This window comes from Sinocyclocheilus anshuiensis, unplaced genomic scaffold, assembly GCF_001515605.1.
Source record: "Sinocyclocheilus anshuiensis isolate Anshui unplaced genomic scaffold, SAMN03320099.WGS_v1.1 scaffold729, whole genome shotgun sequence".
In the NCBI taxonomy this organism is placed as follows: Eukaryota; Metazoa; Chordata; class Actinopteri; order Cypriniformes; family Cyprinidae; genus Sinocyclocheilus; species Sinocyclocheilus anshuiensis.
The window spans coordinates 471672-490980 of record NW_015536561.1 but is presented as its reverse complement, the minus strand read 5'-3'; the positions used below and the strand labels follow the sequence as shown (position 1 = coordinate 490980).

At 36.5% G+C, this 19309-nt stretch overlaps 1 protein-coding gene across 1 annotated transcript in view; it reads right to left on the bottom strand.

The window, feature by feature from the left end:
* Positions 1-19309, bottom strand: part of LOC107701581 (NT-3 growth factor receptor-like) — a 194979-nt gene that overhangs the window by 42984 nt on the left and 132686 nt on the right. The window contains exon 12 of the mRNA XM_016503633.1: positions 813-1001. Within this exon, the coding sequence (XP_016359119.1) occupies positions 813-1001 (189 nt within the window). The remainder of the gene's footprint in view (positions 1-812; positions 1002-19309) is intronic.

Here is a 19309-nt window from a genome sequence, read left to right as displayed (position 1 = left end):
GCAGGAATGGAAATCATGAGTATGCAGTACAAAATATATATTCAAATTTAAACAAATGGCAATATTTCATTGATTAAAGATTGAATTGATTCTTTGATTGACACATGATTCTAATGCCTCACTAATTCTCACTGATGACTCACTGATTCACCAATTAATTGATTCAATGATTCTTTCAGCATACAGTAGTAACAATTCTTGTTTAATTGCAAATCTGACGTGACAAATTGAATGACTTACTGTATGGTTCTGTAAGCAAATCAAATAATTCAGCAACCAGTAGCTCAGTTTGATCCAACTGGCTCACAAGACTCATTTGTTCAGGAATCAAACTACACTTTACTTTTTCCAAAGCTTATTGAAGTATATTTTACAAGAAAATACAATTTCTTTCTACTTAAAAATGTTGTTTAATTCAGTGTGTTACTTGCCATTCCTTAGAAATTGCTAGTAAATTTAACAAATAATTAGAGTGAAAATTGTTTCTACACCAATCTTTTTTTCTGTGTGCTCATGTATGTTTAATTGTAAAGATTAGTGTAGTACAAACTTCTCAAATAATGAATACTCAAGAAAAATGATTGAAAATCAAAAAATGTCAAACATTTTAGCAATGCGTAGAAAATGTTTAGATTTACAAGTAAAGCTCTGATTGGGGGATTTAAGCTCTTGACATCTGGCAACCCCACCCATGGAAGCTTGTGAAGGCTTGTTATGCAAATTAAATGTTTTCAGGATAAATAACCAGCAGGCAAATAACGCAGATGATTATGAAAAAAAATAATAAATAAAAACTCTTATTTGGTACTCACAAGTTGTGGGCTTGTTGCAGTTGTGCCCGTGCCGGAAATACTGTGGGTTTTCGATCACTGGGATGCGGGTCATGCCGATCACCACGGCGTCTGGCCCAGCATCCAGAGTACACGGGGTTATGATGCCATGATTAACATGATGGAGGGGGCTGGCAGAGTCTTCTTCACCGCTGATCACAGCCACGGGTCCTGCAGAGAGAAAAGAGAGTCACAAAATGACATTGGTTGCTTAATGGAAAATGAATGCAGCGTAATACATCTGAGAGGGAAAAGCGGGCAGGCTCATTTGTCAGAATAAATGTTATCTCTTAGAGCTGCGACTGGCCTCTGAGCTCTTCTCTGTCATTTGGTCACACATTAAACGCCTCAGCCTGATTCAACCCCAGAAGCCTAAGCTGCCGTGGCCCCGGGCCATGGTAAACACTGACTCCCCAAGTTTCCCTAAGTCCCATCATCAGCTCATTTAGTGGCGTCAACAAAAATACATCCACATTCAGTTTCGGGCCTCCAAGCCGGCAATAGACAAATGACAGGCCTTGACAATAAAGACAGCCTGATGGCCAATGTGAGAGTGTTTCAGGACAGCTGACTTAAACAGCACTTTCCCAATACGCCCACTGCTGCATTTCAATCAATCAATCAATCAATCCATCCATCTCGGAAACAGCAGGGAAAGAAAAAAAAAACTTACCGCTGAGCCTTGAAAATAAAACAAAATTTAAAATACAAATTTTTAAATAAAATAAAATGTAAATGTAATAATATTTAGTAGTATTAATATTAATTAAAATATTTAATATTTATATATAAAAATTATGTTGTATATGACAATTTTAAGATGCTGTTTTAATATTTTTTATATTATATTTTCTGACACTTCAAAGTAATTCTAAGAAAATAGCATTTTTCTCATTTGTGCCTCAGGGCCACTGAAAATGTCACTAGAGCAAGTGAAGATCTGACCTATTGGCCTGACTAGACTAGCACAAAAAAATAAAATAAATACATAAAAATCCTTACTGTTGAGCCCTGAATGAGCAAGCTAACATTTGACTGTTTTGAATGTTCATCAACATAATATATGCTGAGAACATGCAGGAACAGTCATGTTGTCCTTCAAGGCTTTTGATCCTGACAGTCTGTTTTACCTTGGAACTCTCTTAGGAAGATTCACGTGGTCATTTAGTCATAAGGTCAGACGTCTTGACACAGGCCAACGAGTAGACAGACAGACCAAGTTATTTATTTATTTACTTATTTATTTATTTTAAAGAAAGAAGTCATAGCAATCAAATAAAGCTTAAAGTTGTATATAAGCACAGCTGCTTCAGTGTGAGAGATACAAAGACTTTCATATGAAAAAAAAAATCATATGCAAAATAAGGATTGGGAGTGTTTCTTCCCTCAGGGATTACAAATATATGCGCATCTCTTTTGGCAGGTATCATGATGGGAAGCCTGTGGGTAAATAAGTCATATTGAAGGATAAACAAGTAAACAAATAGATTAATAAATACATAAAAAAATGAGCTGAATAGTTTGAAATACGGACCAACTGCATCACTAATTTGAGTGATTCTATTATTAGTAAGCATATTATAAGTCATCATCAAGGTTTCATTTGGAATTTAGTTGAACTGCCAAATGAAAAGTTTTACCTTTGACCTTTATCAGATTCTGTACTGCTCTTTGTGAAATTCAATCTGAAATCGAAATGTTGAATTCGAGCAGCCGCAATTGCTTTCACTGCTATAAACTGAGATTATTTTGAGACAATAGCAGTGGTCTGCTGTGACATATTTAAGGGGAAATCTTGGGTAAAAGTCTTAATTAGTTTTAGCCTTTAAGACAGGAGGAGACGTTCAGCTAAGTGTCAAATGACCCCTGCAGCTAATTAGGTCATTAAAATACTTTTCTTTTCCTTAATTGGAAAGTCTAAAAGCCCCAAAAGGACCATTAAAATAATTTTTGTAAATACTAAAAGGAGTCTTAGCAAGGTGAAAAAGTACTAACACACATACTGGCTAATATAAATATCTCCACTGCCATATGTGTAACTCAATAAAACAAAAACTTGAAGGTGTATAATATTATCATCATTATTATTATTATTATTATTCAATGTTTAAAATATACATTTAAAGCTGCAGAATCAAGTCATCCAAACAATTATTCATTTTATCCACACAATTAAAAGTTGTTTTTATTAGCTCAGTTTTGTTTAAAATTACATTAATAATGTTACGTTTTAAGTTTAAGAGTAACAGCACTCCTTAAAATGCCTCCTTAATATCTTCAGGTTATACTTAGAGATGCGCAAAGTCAGACGCAGCCGTTAATGCGCTTCAAAATAAATACATAAGGCATATTAAATGGCACTTTCAAAATCCTATTATACAGCTGGCACGATGAATTGAAGATCGCATTCACTCGCTGTTGCCTTTTAGCATTTTGAGTTAGGAACTCTATCAATAAAGTGTAGGAAACAATTTGTTTAAGCGGCAGAAAATGAGTGGTGAGCCATAATGTTTCTACAGGACTTCCTCCTCTTGTCATCTTCTCTTTGGACCTAGACAACTGTGTTAGGTCCAGAAGTTTCCATTTATTTTAAAAGGACCTTCCCTGCCTTACAAATAAATAAATAAATCTGGATTATCAACACTGTATTCCAAATAATACATTTTTAAAAACAATTAAAAAAAGCATTTTATTGTCGGGTATTGTCAGACTGCTTTAAGTGTACTTTGAGTTCTCCACTGGGACTGAGCACTACATGAAACACTTTTTTAAAAAAAAGCACATTTCAATGATTAATTATGATTTTATTCCACCTTCCCGAACAATAAAAGCCTCAAGGCCAATATTATTTATTGCCTACACAGAAACATTATTTCATCTTTTCTTCTACTTCTGCATCTGAAGAACAAAGTCAATTTAATAAGATTGTGAGATGGGCGGAAGAGAACCAGCAAAATCTCCAGAAAGACAGTTGCTACATGCCAGAATTCAGATTGTCAACAATACAATTGCAAATAATGACAGCAATTGTATAAAAAAAATGCTATCCTCAAACCTACTGAATGAACAGGTTTAGAACCGGTAAATGAAATGGGTAAGTAGTGACAGACTTTTCATTTATGGGTGAACTACTCCTGTAAAACACCACTGCAAATACCTGCAGCCATGTGTAAAAACATAAAAAATTAGCTTGGCTTAAAACAGATGATGTGCTTCTCTGTTCTGGGCTGATTATCATACAGCTTACAGGAAGTTCTCTTCTCACACTGTTGTTAATTAGCACTGAAAATAACTACGGTAATCCTGCATGAAGACATGCATTACACATGCAAACTCACACATAAATTATCACCTTGCTGTATGTAGAACAGCAATGTCACACAGCTTGTGCCATATGAGTGAGAGTGTTGCATCCTAGATGTGTGTAAGCCAGAACTACATTGGGATTGAACTCACTTTCTGTCATTGCACTGATCTTTACTTTTATGCTCAAGTTACAGTAACGTAAAGTATGATAATGGGATGGGGGCTTTCTATTAGAGTATGAAACTAAATGACCAATTTAAAACCCACAACGAAATTTTATATATATATATAGACACACACACAGTTTTTGCATCTCAAGTCTTATATATATATATATTAATATTATCGTTATTATTATTATTATTACTGTATTATTATGAATGTATTACATGCTGAAATAATACTTTGAAACAATTTTCACTCAGAAAATGCTAGTAAATTTCACAAATAATTACAAAGAAACGGCAAGCAACAACTTTAATTAAACATTACATTTTAATGGCTGAAATGGTGTTTTCTTGTAAAAAGTACTCCAATAATCTTTGTTTTATTTACAACTTTTTTAACAAATACATTTATTATATTGAATTTTATTTTAATACTTTTATAATTATAAATTATTTGTATAATTATATAAAAGAAAACTATTTTTATTATTATTATTACCTAATTCCCTAACCTTCAAAGCGCAAAAAGTGTGAAAGTTAACTTTACACATGTATTTCATTTAAAACTAAAGTGAACCTGGAGCACGGTTTACATGATAAGCAAACCAAATTAACAAAAAGCAAATGGAATTTGAGCCAAATTAAATTTTGCTATTGTCAGGCCTTCACTGGGTTTTGGAACAGAGAGAAAAAAAACAATATAAATCAAGTTTATCATCTCATGGCAACTGATATGATCACAAATATATTTTTGGAGCACATAAAAAAGCATCCTTAGCCAAACATTTTTTATCATGACAAATCCAGATGGAAAACACGGTTTATCGGGACCGAGAATCACATTGCACGCATTTATCACTCTGCTCTCATTTTCAAACTTACACACACTTTTAAACACACACACACACACACACACACACCTGCTGGGGCCGAATCGGCGCAAAAGGTGACAGGGACGATTGATCCTATTTATAAAGGCATCTGAACCCTGCTGTCTGAATGCCATTTTGCCTGGAGTTCATGTGGCTTCCTTTGATGTTGAAAGTGCACCGAGCACTTTTCTGTATCTCAGGTAGCTATAAAAGATAAAACAGGCACTATCCATGCCCACTTCTCTCTTATGGCAATTGTGCCCTGATTGCAATGCAAAGCAGCTATGAGAATCACATTGCACGCATTTATCACTCTGCTCTCATTTTCAAACTTACACACACTTTTAAACACACACACACACACACACACACACCTGCTGGGGCCGAATCGGCGCAAAAGGTGACAGGGACGATTGATCCTATTTATAAAGGCATCTGAACCCTGCTGTCTGAATGCCATTTTGCCTGGAGTTCATGTGGCTTCCTTTGATGTTGAAAGTGCACCGAGCACTTTTCTGTATCTCAGGTAGCTATAAAAGATAAAAAAGGCACTATCCATGCCCACTTCTCTCTTATGGCAATTGTGCCCTGATTGCAATGCAAAGCAGCCATGGAAGACCTGCACGAATAAATTACTCACATTACTTCCTCTGATCTCACCAATGTGCATTGAAGTGTCTCCTTGACATCAAACCAACTTGTGAGAGCGAGGGAGCGAGAGGTACAGACACGGGCAAAGGAGATGGTTCATACTTTCCTTAGCATATGAGACTGATTGGAAGTGGTAGAGCTGGAAAATCAGCCATATAAAAACACTCAGGCCACTTCCTATGGCCGTAATTGTACTGTCTCTTCTGCTCATTTCTGTGCAAACCGCTGTAATGGCCTGAAGTCGGTTGCTTTTCTTCTTTTCCTGATTTGCGAATAGCCCAGATATATCTGCAGTGCCCCTCGGTGTCAGTGGCAATGACAAAACTCTTTTGTTGGGTAAACAGAGAATATGAACACAGTGAATCGGCTCCCCGGTGTTCTGATTGCCTGCAAGGCAGACAACAACAATGCAGTGTTCATCTTGCCACTTTTCTCTTCGAAAACCCTCTTCAGTTGCGGCTCGGTAGGCATGTCTGGACTCAAATGTTATTTGCACAAAATATTCTCAAACATACAGAGGAAAATAAGACCTTGGGTGTGAAAAATGTGCCGGGTCTCAAAGAGCCATAAACATGCAGGACCTCTAAACTGAAAGGACGTTTATTCAGGCGGCTAATTTCGGTTTCCATGAATAAGGAACAACATTTGGCCTTTTTCAACAAATGGCCCATTAACAATGGTACTTAACATTCAAGAAAATGTTAATATTATTATAAATATTACATGACATACTGTTTTATTTTCTATTTCTGAGATCTGCAATCCTGCTACAAAATTGTGTGACATTAAAACCCTGCAATAAACATGTTATCAGCATATTAGCAGATAGGTAGACAGAGAGACAGACATTTAATATTTTCAAAACTAAATACTGTTCATGCAAGGTTAATTAATTAATTTATTTAAAATAGCAACATAGCACTAAAGTGTACCATATTCATAGAATATGCCTAATAGACCTCATTTACTGCTTATTTCCTCTTCGGTGAGGATGCCCCACTCCAGTGAGGAAAAATCAAGCGATTATGAGGAATTTTTCATTGAGTGCCTCCTTAAGTAATAAACAGCTCGTTCGCTCGGTGTGAGACATGGAAATGTGCAAATACTTGAAAACAGCAGGGAAGTCGTGGCCTAATGGTTAGAGAGTCGGACTCGTAACCCAAGGTTGCGGGTTCGAGTCTCGGACCGGCAGGGATTGTAGGTGGGGGGAGTGAATGTACAGCGCTCTCTCCCACCTTCAATACCACGACTGAGGTGCCCTTGAGCAAGGCACCGAACCCCCAACTGCTCCCCGGGCGCCGCAGCAAAAAATGGCTGCCCACTGCTCCGGGTGTGTGTTCACGGTGTGTGTGTGTGTGTTCACTGCTGTGTGTGTGCACTTTGGATGGGATAAATGCAGAGCACTAATTCCGAGTATGGGTCACCATACTTGGCCACATGTCACGTCACTTTTTTTCACTTTAAGCAGCTTACCGGTTATCACAATTTCATCTCTGTGAAACAGATTAATAGTACAACATCCCCTGGAGCCTCAGGTGTACTAAGAACCCATCGCACCTTCTAATAAGCATTAGCAATGCTTACACTCAATACACTTCGCACTTTCCATTACCATTAGCTATATTTATTATTGCTTATACCTACATTTAGAGATTTTAGAGAGTGCTACAAACACAAATGACACCTCAAATTGTGCCATTTATTGAAGAAACCTTTTATTTTTCTAAGTAATCAGACTTACAATTTCACGCTACCCAGATTTGAATTAGCGAGCTAAACTCAAGTGTGATGTGCTAACTGTTAGGCCACAGTTCTGATGCTATTTTATATGCCCACTATTTTTGCTTCAGCAATTTTTTTTCCCTTCACAGCATGTCACGGTATACAATATTCTTGCAGCACAAATCAAAGGCAGCATGATTACCTCCCTATGCCATAAAACAATGCTAGCACCCATGCTAGTCAACAAAACAGAGTCCCGGTACTGGAAGCATTAATATACTGTGCCAGTACTTCTGCAGTCGGCCCAAACAATGAAAAACCGGCAGGAACATAAAGGCAGTCAGTCATCTTTATGGTCCTTAACAAAGTAGACCATAGGCACAGCATTCGATGTGCATTTTGTTTATAGCTGTATAAATGCCCGTGGAGCTGGAGGGGAAGGACAGTACAGGCGCTTCGTCTGAAGGGACAGATGAAGAAGCAAATGCAACACACAGTGACCAAATCTCCTCAGGCATAAATCAATCATACGCTCGCACACACATTAGCAGGATAAAGGACACTAGCACAAGACTGAAAACTTGTCATAATAAGAACCAACCTTTAGGTGTTCATATACAGAGCAAATATGCAGGGCAAAGATTCTTTTCAACTATGAATTTGAAGTTGCATTCTAGATAGCCATTTAAAGGGGTCATATGATGCGATTTCAAGTTTTCCTTCTGTTCCCCTTTCGGGCTCTGTCTTTACATTTATTTTGAAAGATGAAGCTCGCGATTATGGTAAGGGGCGTTACATTTCCGACGAGTGCTTGCGGTGTTCGGCCAATCACAATGCACTGGGTCAGCTGGCCAATCAGAGCAGACTGCACTTGTCGGAAGGAGGGACTTTGTAGAAAACTAAGCGTTTGAGAGAGGCGGGGCATAGAGGACCTACAATAATGTACAGTATTTGAAAAATAATGTTTTTTTTTAACATTAAAGCATGTCAACATATTCTGTTACACCAAATACACAAAATAATAATCTTTAAAAAAGCATCATATGACCCCTTTAAGAAAATTTATTTTTGTTTTATATTTATGTTTAAATATTATTTGTTTGTTTTGTTCTGTTAATTATGAAAAAACTGCGTAATTTGTAAACGTCATAATGGGCGTGCTAATGAATTGGACGGCAATACACCGGGAGAAATGGAGTGGGTCAGGCATAATTTTTGACCACTTCATATGTTTTGTGTAGTGGAAAGTCCTTTTTATAATGAATTTCATTTTGTATAATTTGTATCTTAATTTTTATCGATGTTTTGTTGATCAATTAATGAAACAAATAAATAAGAACAAGACAAGAACACATTGTGGAATGAAGTGCATGACAAAATGCAAACCCACTACATGCTTCCGTGGCGTTGAGAAAAGGCCAAAACGCTAGACTTTAGACAGACAGCAGGTGCTAAATTCAATTTAATGTAAACTAAAATAAGGTTGTGAGGAACAACGGTACAGCTTAATCAATCACATCTTGTAAAACGATATTACATCCCAAAATGAAGCCCATATAAAGCTAGTCTCAGCCTCAGACGTCACGCCCACGAACCGTTGGCTGAACATCTGATGCATAAGGCACACAAAATTGGAAACACTTCGGGAGTTTCGAAGTCATGATCGGATTGGTTGAATTATACAGGATTTCCAGAAGACGTGTGTGTCGCGTTCTTTAACGTTCCACCTGGAAACAAATATGCCGTGACGCCAAACCCCCTCATGTTAAAAGCAAGCCGTCGTGTTTACAACTGTGACAATGAGCGCTTATCAGGATCAACTAAACGCTGGATTTTTAAAAGTATGTGAAATATTTAAAGTTCGCGGCATAGCATATTTAAAATACGTCCAAGAGTTTCACACTGTTATTCACTGTCTGTTATTGTGGGGACATTTCCACGCCCCTAAACATGATGCGGAACAAACCGAAACATGATTGGTTGCTTTGCCTGTCAGTCATATGGCCTCTTGGGCGGGCCTTGCCATTCAAAGTGGCCAAGGTTCCCAGACCTTCTGCCATCAGTCTGAAGGTCTGGCTACGTGAGACTAATACGAAGCATACACAATACAAGTATTTTTATAACAAATAAATTGTATAGTGCTGGCTACATTACTTAAAAATTGTAGTCCATTACCGATTACAAATTATGCAAATTATAGTAGTAATCTGGATTACACATATTAGGTAATGTAGTCTGACTATTTTTGATTACTTCTACATTACTTTTGACCTAACTCATTTATGACAGACTTAAATGGGATTATTGTGTACCATATTGATTAAAAAAATAAAAATAAATAAACATTCTATTACAGCAAGGTTTCCGTAACTGTGTGTTAATTTAGAAAGACAAAAAAAATGGGGTGATTTAATAAATTATGAATAATTTACCTCCATTGTGTGAATAATATGTAATCATGTAATCCATAAAAAGTAACTGTAATTTGATTATGAGCATTTAAAATGTAGGCCTAATATAATCTTAATATAATCTAATTATTACATTAGCTGACGCAAAGCCCGGTACGTGGTAGGGCCCCCCTCGGTTCGTTCGCAATCGCGTTCTGGGGGGCTGGGGGTTCCCCTCGGTCAGCACCAGTTGCACGCCCCTAAGGACGGCCCTGAATTATTACTTAATTAGTACTTATTTTTTTGGAATCTGATGACATAATCCAGATTACATGTAATCAGTCACTGCCCTACACTGTATATATATTTTTTTTTTTCAATAGACAGCTCTACAGAAAAAAGCCATTGAAAGCTTGTAAAAGATTTTCAATGACACTGAAGAAATTCAATGGACAGAATTGATATCTTCCACAGCCGTGTTGTTGTTCACATCAAACAAATATGCTACTTTTACAATAACTGTCACTGACATGGAAACTCCTTTTCTCAAAGTCTGCTGTACAGGATGCAATGTGAAGAGCAGACATAAGACTAAATCGAATTAAATCTGTTCGCCGAGAACTGCTCATGTTAATACGCTGGTGGCACATTTATGTGTGATGCTCACATGTGCATTCATTACGAACTGTGGAATGTTTCGAACGTGTGAATCACAACAACGTGCAAAGGCTTACACACCTGCACTGTCGAAATGTTCCACGCTCAGCAGAATCTCAGACAAGCCAAGGTAAGACAGAGTGCTGCAAACTGCAAAGCTCTGTTTGAGAATCAACAGATTTCTTAGACTTGATTATCCCTGGTCAGACGAATCAATTACACAAAGTTATGGGTCGGTGTAATTTATTTATTTATATTTTTTCAAACCTTTGAATGTAGTCAATTATTTGTGATTATTTATATTAATTTTACTGTTGCTGTTACTACATTTTACTAAAATTACTGAGTTAGTGTAATTTTTGTTTAGTTTTGTTTTACAAAAAAACATTTTTTTTTTTGTAAATCAAAACTAGATCAGAGCTGGGCAACTTTGGTCCTGGAGGGCCACTGTCCTGCAGAGTTTAGCTCCAACCCTAATCAAACTCTGCAGGACAGTGGCCCTCCAGGACTGAAGTTACCCAGCCCTGCTCTAAATGTTACATTTACTAAAACTGCATTCAATTTTAGCTAACAAAATAATTTTAGTTGACAAGATAATGCAAAATTAAATGAAAAATTCAGTTTTATATATTATTTTGAACATGTATTAATACACCTTGCCTTCATCATTAACAAGATCAAAAAAATTATAATGCACATTTTGATAAATTTGAATAAATTTACTAAATTAAATGTACAATTTAATGTTGTTTGATTAAAAATACAGCTCATCAGTAATATTGTGGGAAAAAAATAAATAAAAAATGTTTTTCTATGATGGCAAAGCCATTAGGCTACTCCAGTCTTCAATGTCATTGTAATATGCTGATTTGGTGTTCAAGAATAATTTATTATTATTGTCAGTGAATAAAAGTGTATACATTTCTTTCTTTCTTCAAAAAACCTCATTGGTCCCAAATACATAAATATAATATATAAGTTTAGATATAATATGTACAATTTAAGAACATGTATGTATACTGTATGTATGTACCTATATTAAAAATATAACTTTTTATTCAGTAATTTTTCATTGACATATTAATACTTGTGAAAAACCAACACACTGCTGCAGTGGAATTAAAAATACGAAAAAAAGAAAACAATTGCTGTTCCAAGTGACTAGCTGTTAGTGCGAGCTCACATCTCTCCATCATGTGAGTCACATCACAGCATTGCTTTAAAATTCTGCCTACGGGTATCGCGGTTTCATTCGCGTTCATTATGTCGTCTGGCAGTGTGTAATGGTGCCCCTAGGGGACTGGAGGTCCGTTTCGCGTGTAACCCTGCAGTGACCCTGTGAAGCCTTCAGCACTTTGCCAATGGCAACTGACCAGCTTGCGTCCTAAATGGAAAAATTAAGTAGGGCCATACGTCTGGGCTGCCAATATTCCTACAACTCTGAGCGATCAGCCATTTTGTAAAGTGGTGAAAGATCTGTGACAGTAAATCAGAGTACGGTATCGTTCAGGTGCACCTGAAGCCTCTATGCGGTATTTTACCCTCACAGACCACCTCTGGTGAATCTTATATAGAGGAATGGAGGAACCGGAGGGAGGGATGGAGCAGAATAGAGCGAGACAGAGCAGAGAACACATATATCAATTGAAATGGTGACAGCCACACACATTCATCGCAAAAGGAAAACATTTGGCTGATTGTGCTCACCGCAGTGAGGCTTCACGTGGCTTGCAGGTGTTTGATTCCCGCTGAATGCTAATGACCCTGATCGCCCTGGCAGGAATGAAGGGAGAGAGAGAGATAGAGATGGGCTGATTGTTTTGAAAGGAGATCTGACTTAAGAGATGAACAATAACTACAACCTACTAATGTACTGTAACTGACTACAAAACCTGATCACAAAAAACGCATCTCGATCTTTTGGCATGTTGAAGTCATGTCAGAATGATTTTATTAAACAGCTATATGCATGTGAGTTCCACGGCATGAAATGGAAATTTTCCCTATCAGTTATTGATCTTGTTGTCAGAGATTCATCAATGCATATGTTCCATATTTAATATTTTATTTTTTACCAAATTGTTTATTTAAAAGTCACGACTAGAACTTCTGATGAAATGACAGACTTCTACATAAATCCCGCCCTTCCTCACATTTGACTGCAAGGCTCAATTAAAAACAGTTGGACTGAACTCCACACTGTATTATTTTGTTTCAATAATGTTTCTTTCAGGAAACAGGCGGTAGAATGCCAACAACTTTTATTTCTTTTATTATGAATTTATGATTACGGAAATAAATTATCGCTTAAGAATTGCACTTGTGATGCAGAGTGCTTAAATATGATTCCAGAAACACAAATCATGATACAAGAGCTCAAAGACTTGGAGAAGCAAGCTAAAATGGCATGTTTGCTTAAGCAAATGCATTTTTATCTCACGTTTGCTTTAAACACTCAATTAGGTAGCATTTTTAGCAGCACTCACATGTCATTTCTGAACAATCATGATACAACCAACATGATAAAACATTGCCAGATTCATGTTCATCTGATTTGGATAAAACTAAAATGGGCTTTAACAGCCATTAACTGGAAATTTAAATTTGAAAGTCGTGAAATGTGCAAGAAGCAATAATATTTAGTATGTCGCCACAGGCACGCATTTCCAATGTTGCCATAAATACCAGTGAGAAACCTGTAACTTTCTTTTCAATTAAATATTTGCAGTGCATGTAAAGTGTTACTTATCACAAAAAGTTGTAGTTGTGATTTTGACAGCATCATTTAGTTTCTAGCTTGAGCTGGAGAAGGCTTGAGCGATCAAACTACATTTCCCATCATCCCCTGTGAAGCACAAGAATGATAAAATACACAGATAAAACTCCAATTACACACCTGATGTTCATCTTTTGGCCTTCATTAGCTTGCATTAGCGCTAAATGCTAAACAGCTTAGACATAGAATGAAGTTTTCCAGAGAATCTTTATTATTCCGACCAAAATCTCTCTGTGATCATTAAAAATTCCAGGATGTCTTTCGAAAAGAGTAGAGGTGTGAGTAGAGGTGTGACCTCGGCATCCTGGCCAAATTTGCCCATTGGCCTCTGATCATCATGGCCTCCTAACAATCCCCATAGCTACTGATTGGCTTAATCACTCTGTCTCCTCTCCACCAATAAGCTGGTGTGTGGTGGGCGTTCTGGCGCACTATGGCTGCCGTCGCATCATCCAGGTGGATGCTGCACACTGGTGGTGGATGAGGAGATACCCCCTGACAATGTAAAGCGCTTTGAGTGCCTAGAAAAGCGCTATATAAATGTAATTAATTATTATTATTATTTTTTATTTTATTATAAAATCGCATCATTTGTTTACGATTCCTCTTCAGTTTCTTTATATTTACACAATACACAAATATTTATTATATTTATTAATCACACAATACACTAATTCATTAGCATTAGCAATTAGCAGTTATTGTTTTGATATCAGCAGGTTTTAGGGGCTAAAGCTGAGCCGATTTTTCTTGCCTGCAACTGCCTTTTGTGCAGTGAAATCTGGTGGAAAGGTGCCTCTATACAGGGTAAATGGTCACAATGGAAACCTGCCTGTTATAGACTATTTCACAGTGTTTCAGCAGAGATGAGTGTACAGACACCTACATTACAACATACACGTATATAAACATTCAGAGAGGTAGACTGGTAAACCAGCGATCTGCCGGACACAGCAGAAAGAGCATGCCGGGATATAGACAGGTGCAGAGATAGGCAAATAGGAAGAGAGGCCATGGGGGGAGCTCAGGGGACAGAGAGACAGACAGAAGGCAGATAAAGTATCAGACAGAGGAGAGCTGAGAGCCAGGAGGGACCACAGGGTCCAGCCCCCTCATTTGTTACCCACCCAGGCAGACGAGGCTCTTGGTGTGCTTTTATTGAACAGTGTCCATTCCTGATGGATCTCTACTGCCCATGCAGAGGAAATGGAGACAATGGGGGATGAGACATTAAGAGTGTCCTGTTCTGACTTTTGTCTCATGCAGTCCTCTTCCTGTTTTGGTACCTGCCCAGCCCATGTACTGCTTCTGTGTTCCTGACTGCTTATATGGCACACTGCCTACTATTTAAGTGTAGTAATATGTAATATGCAAATCAATGTTTCTAATGGTTGCCACATGTATGTTTGCGGGAATTTGACAAAATCATAGTATATGCACAGTTCAATCATGACAACTCTCGGAACATTTTAGCATGGTGATGGATATGACAATGTTAATGTATTTGGTCTTGGCGGAACAGATCTGCTACGCTGCTGAATTGCTGCTGCTGTTGGTTATTGCTGTAGTTGTAGATTATTGCTGCTGCTGCAAGCAAGTACAGGAACTTGCTACTGCCAATGCATATGGCGATACGGTGCCATGAGTATTTAAGACATACTGCTGCTGCACAAATAGCATATAAAATAGCAGATTTATACAAGTGGAGCTGTGGAAGGTGGAGGGTTTCTGAGAACTGTGGAAACTCTGAAAGCGCGCTACAGGAATCTCAAGTGAATGCTAGCCAGCCATATAAATGCAAGGTAGTGAGCTCATTGGCTGCATATGCAGCATGAACCAATCAGCTTGTGCCAAGTCGTTTAACTCTCTGAATATCATCAGTTACGTTAACACCCCATCAGAATGCACCATCTAGAGTTTCATGACTGAACTATATATTTATATAAAAAATGCATCAGTGAAATAAAAAAAAAAAGATTTTTCTGAAAAAATCCGTTATTATTATTATTATTTTATTAGCATGATTGTAATGACAATTAAATAAACGTACTCCCCCATTACCATAATAAATAAACAAATAAATAATTTGCACATTATTATAGTATTTAACTTGTGAAATATTTATAGAACTTAGGTAGTATTTGTGGTTTCAGTTATTTATTACAATTATATTCATTTTTATAACTGCTTTATGATAAACGTTTTTTAATAAAAAAAATTATATTGCATCAAAATTAAGAATAATAAAAATAAATAAATGGCTGCATTTATTACAGTAAAGAGAACTGAGTGGTAGAAGGTGATTATGAGAATTGAGAAAAAAAAAACTTAAAATAGGCTATGCTTAATTTTCCTTACAATCTTAATTATTTATATAATTTCATTTAATGAAAAATAAATTTTTCAGATTTTTTTTGAGTGAAATGTGACCTGGAAATGTTTTTTATGAGATTCACTAATTTAATTCAGCAAGTGAAGTCCAGTAATTATCTCAGAAATGAATGGCATATTAGAAATAAATCTGCATTTCAATTTAAGTAAAAGTCTGCTCGAATATGAAAATATTGATTAGTATAACTTCCCGTTTATTAGTCAAGAATGTTGCATTGTGGGATATAGTATCTCAATGTACTTTATGCACATTTGATCAAATATAGTACGCAAGTCATTCAGCTACTCAATAAATGAAAATGCATGCATAACATACATAGTACAACATGCTCTACACTGCCGAATAGTACAAGTATGGTAGTCAGCATTATGAACCCAGAAAAAGGCACCATCTTGCTCTCACCTGTCTGTAAGCCTCCCTCTCTCCCTATCATCCCCATTTCTCCAGTGTCATTTCATTCAGCTTTTCAAAAGCTCCTCTCCCTTTGCTTTAGATAGCAGGTGCATGACCAAATGAATACAGATTCTCTGGATGTCTCAGTATGACGGCACCTGATCAGACGGCTCACAGGTAGTATGAACACACATAAACGCACCTTCTCTTGCCCTCCCCGTGCCCCCTCCATCATATCCTCTGCTACAAGCTACAGCATCTCACTTTATGCCAAACGCGTGTATCTCCCCTAGCAAAGAGGAAGACAGAGAAAACAAAGCAGAGAAAAGCCAGGTATATGCTCATTTCTTCCTGAATGCAGGAAACAGGAGGTGACCCTTGATAAATATGAATGCCATGCCGCTCCGTTCTAGCTGGATCATAGATCTGCACAGTCCTGGACTCATGAATAATATTGAATATAACAATGCCCAGCGATAAAACAATGCACAATGTTTTTTTTTTTTGCTGTGAAACACTGATACTAGAATGTTCTTCGGCAATGAAAATGCTTGTCTGAAAGGGCCTAACAAACTTGTTTGACAAAAAATAAAAGTTGGCACTGATATTATTATGGAACCTTTGACTTATACTTTTAATTTTACTGCTGGGCTAAACACCGTCCCAAAGGTCAGAAAATTTGCCTTCATTATTCCCCACCAGTAGTTGTTTTATCCACTAAAGGATTTTATACACCAACTTAATGCGGTTTAAACAAAAATGTAAATGTTTTTGGGCAGCCAGGAGAGTCATAAGAGATATTTTTGCAATTTAGATTTTAAAAAGTTTTATGTTTCTTAGTTTATGTGTATTGCTGACCTCAGCACTGCAATTCAGAAATGAAAGAAATCAGCAGTTTACAGAATATAAAGACTGTCCCATTAGAATAATTAGATTACTGTAAGACGAATAGCAACCTCTTAAAAGTAATAAAGTATACTAATAATAATAACAACAACTGTAGTTATCATTAATAAACACTTAATATTTATATAATAATAAACATTATTATTAATACTAATACTAATAAAAATAAATAGGTAAAATATGTTCTACTGTAGGAATACTAAGACAAAACTAAAGTTTCTTTAGAAAGGAACTAATGTATGGATCTTTAATACGATCAGACATTTTAATTTAGTGCATAGTATTCCACTCTCACAATTGAGTATCTTACTTTGTGCAAGGCTTTTTAACAAAATAATATATATGTCTCAATTACTATCCTAAATAAATAAGCATTGACTAAACAATGAAATGGTGCATGGCCAATATGCGGTCAATGTCTGCATAGTTAATTCATAGCCTGCTTTCACAATGAACCACAACACTAGCTAATTTCAAGATAAGGTGGCACTATGAACCTGTTCCCTTCGGATTTCTTTTTCTTCCCACAATGCTTTGAGTGTCAATTAAAGCAACAGGGACAGATAAATGCGATTCATTATGCATCGTTAAATAAAGCCTGCTAATCCCAAGAAAAGCTGTGATAACATGTCCTTCCTCTTGTCGGCAGGAAAAAGGAAACAAAACTCAACCTTCATAAGGTGTTAGCACTTAGTTGTGTGTATTGACGTGTGCACGAGCGTCCTCACGGGCTGGTGTTTTTTTAAAAGTGGGGAAGAACAGACGTCATTTTATTTTGGTATCTGAGATGTTGCACCTAAAGCTAAATTTGAATAGATGTTGTGCTTCTCATGCAGTCTTAAAGCAGTCTAAGGTGTGCTGATTGCTCCGTCCACTGCGGCCTGTTTCAGTGAGCTACAATGGCCAGACAGAACAATCAATTTACTGTATATTTACAGTAGGACATTTACAAAATATCTTCATGGAACATGATCTTTACTTAATATCCTAATGATTTTTGGCATAAAAGAAAAATCAATAATTTTGACCCATACAATGTATTTTTGGCTATTGCTACAAATATACCCCAGCGACTTAAGACTGGTTTTGTGGTCCAGGGTCACAAATTGCTCTACCTTCAGATGTACTGAAATGAGGGGCTGGATGTTTGCGCTGCCACCTGAGGATGTTGGTGGAAATTAAACCTAGGAGTGAAATGAGATGAATCGCGGCCCAGCTTACAGATAAAACGAGAGTCTCATACTCATTGAGACACATATGTTACCTTCATTGAAATGCGACAAAAATACTAATAAAATCCATTTTACTTTCGCAATGTGGCATATTCAGTATTTGCTCGGTTCTTGAAACAAACTGTATGACAGACTACGATGCCACAGTCCTGATCGCGCTGCCAAACCATTATCCTATTGCAATGCAATTATCCCAAAATCAAGATCTTATGGGCAGGTAGATGGACAAATCTATATTCATGGCATTATGCAGTTCATCCCAAATGCATCAAAATAGGGACTGGTGAGGCACAGAGGTGCCAGCACCGGAGCCAAGTGAGTGAATTAGATGTGGTACTCTTGTGTACACATACAGTCATCTGCCTCATGGGCTCATTGAAAGGATGTGTGTTGTGTCCTTTCTCTTGACTGTGACAGGTTCACCGCTCTCATTTTGTCATATTTGTTGGGGCTGACCTGGTGGCGGTGTTTTATCAGTCATTGTGTGATGCTTCGGTCTAAGGTTTCACTCGGTAGTAGATCAATGTGTTTGGCGCTGACAAGAGATGTGTTCAGATGAAAGCTGATTAGCCACCCAAATAATATAAATACTAAAGATAAATGCATTACAATACAGTAGACTGAAAATTATTTTAAAATAACAATTAGGCATGAAGCACAAACAAACTCACCTCACAATATTAATAATAATCAACATCAACATAAACATATCATTTCTAAAATAATATATTTATAAAATAAAATATTTGTTGTTTATGTTGTAATAATAATGACGTCAACACAAAAACAAAAATTTATTTTATAAATATATAATTGTATAAATACTGATACTAATCAGTAACCATTTTTATTATTATTATTAATATTATTATTATAACTATTAATCAAATTATACTTATTTAATAACAATTATAATAAATTGGTCTTTTTATTATCATTATTATTATTATTACTTCTAGAGAATAAAAAAAATATTATGTAAATATTAATACAAATAATAAAACATTATTATTAT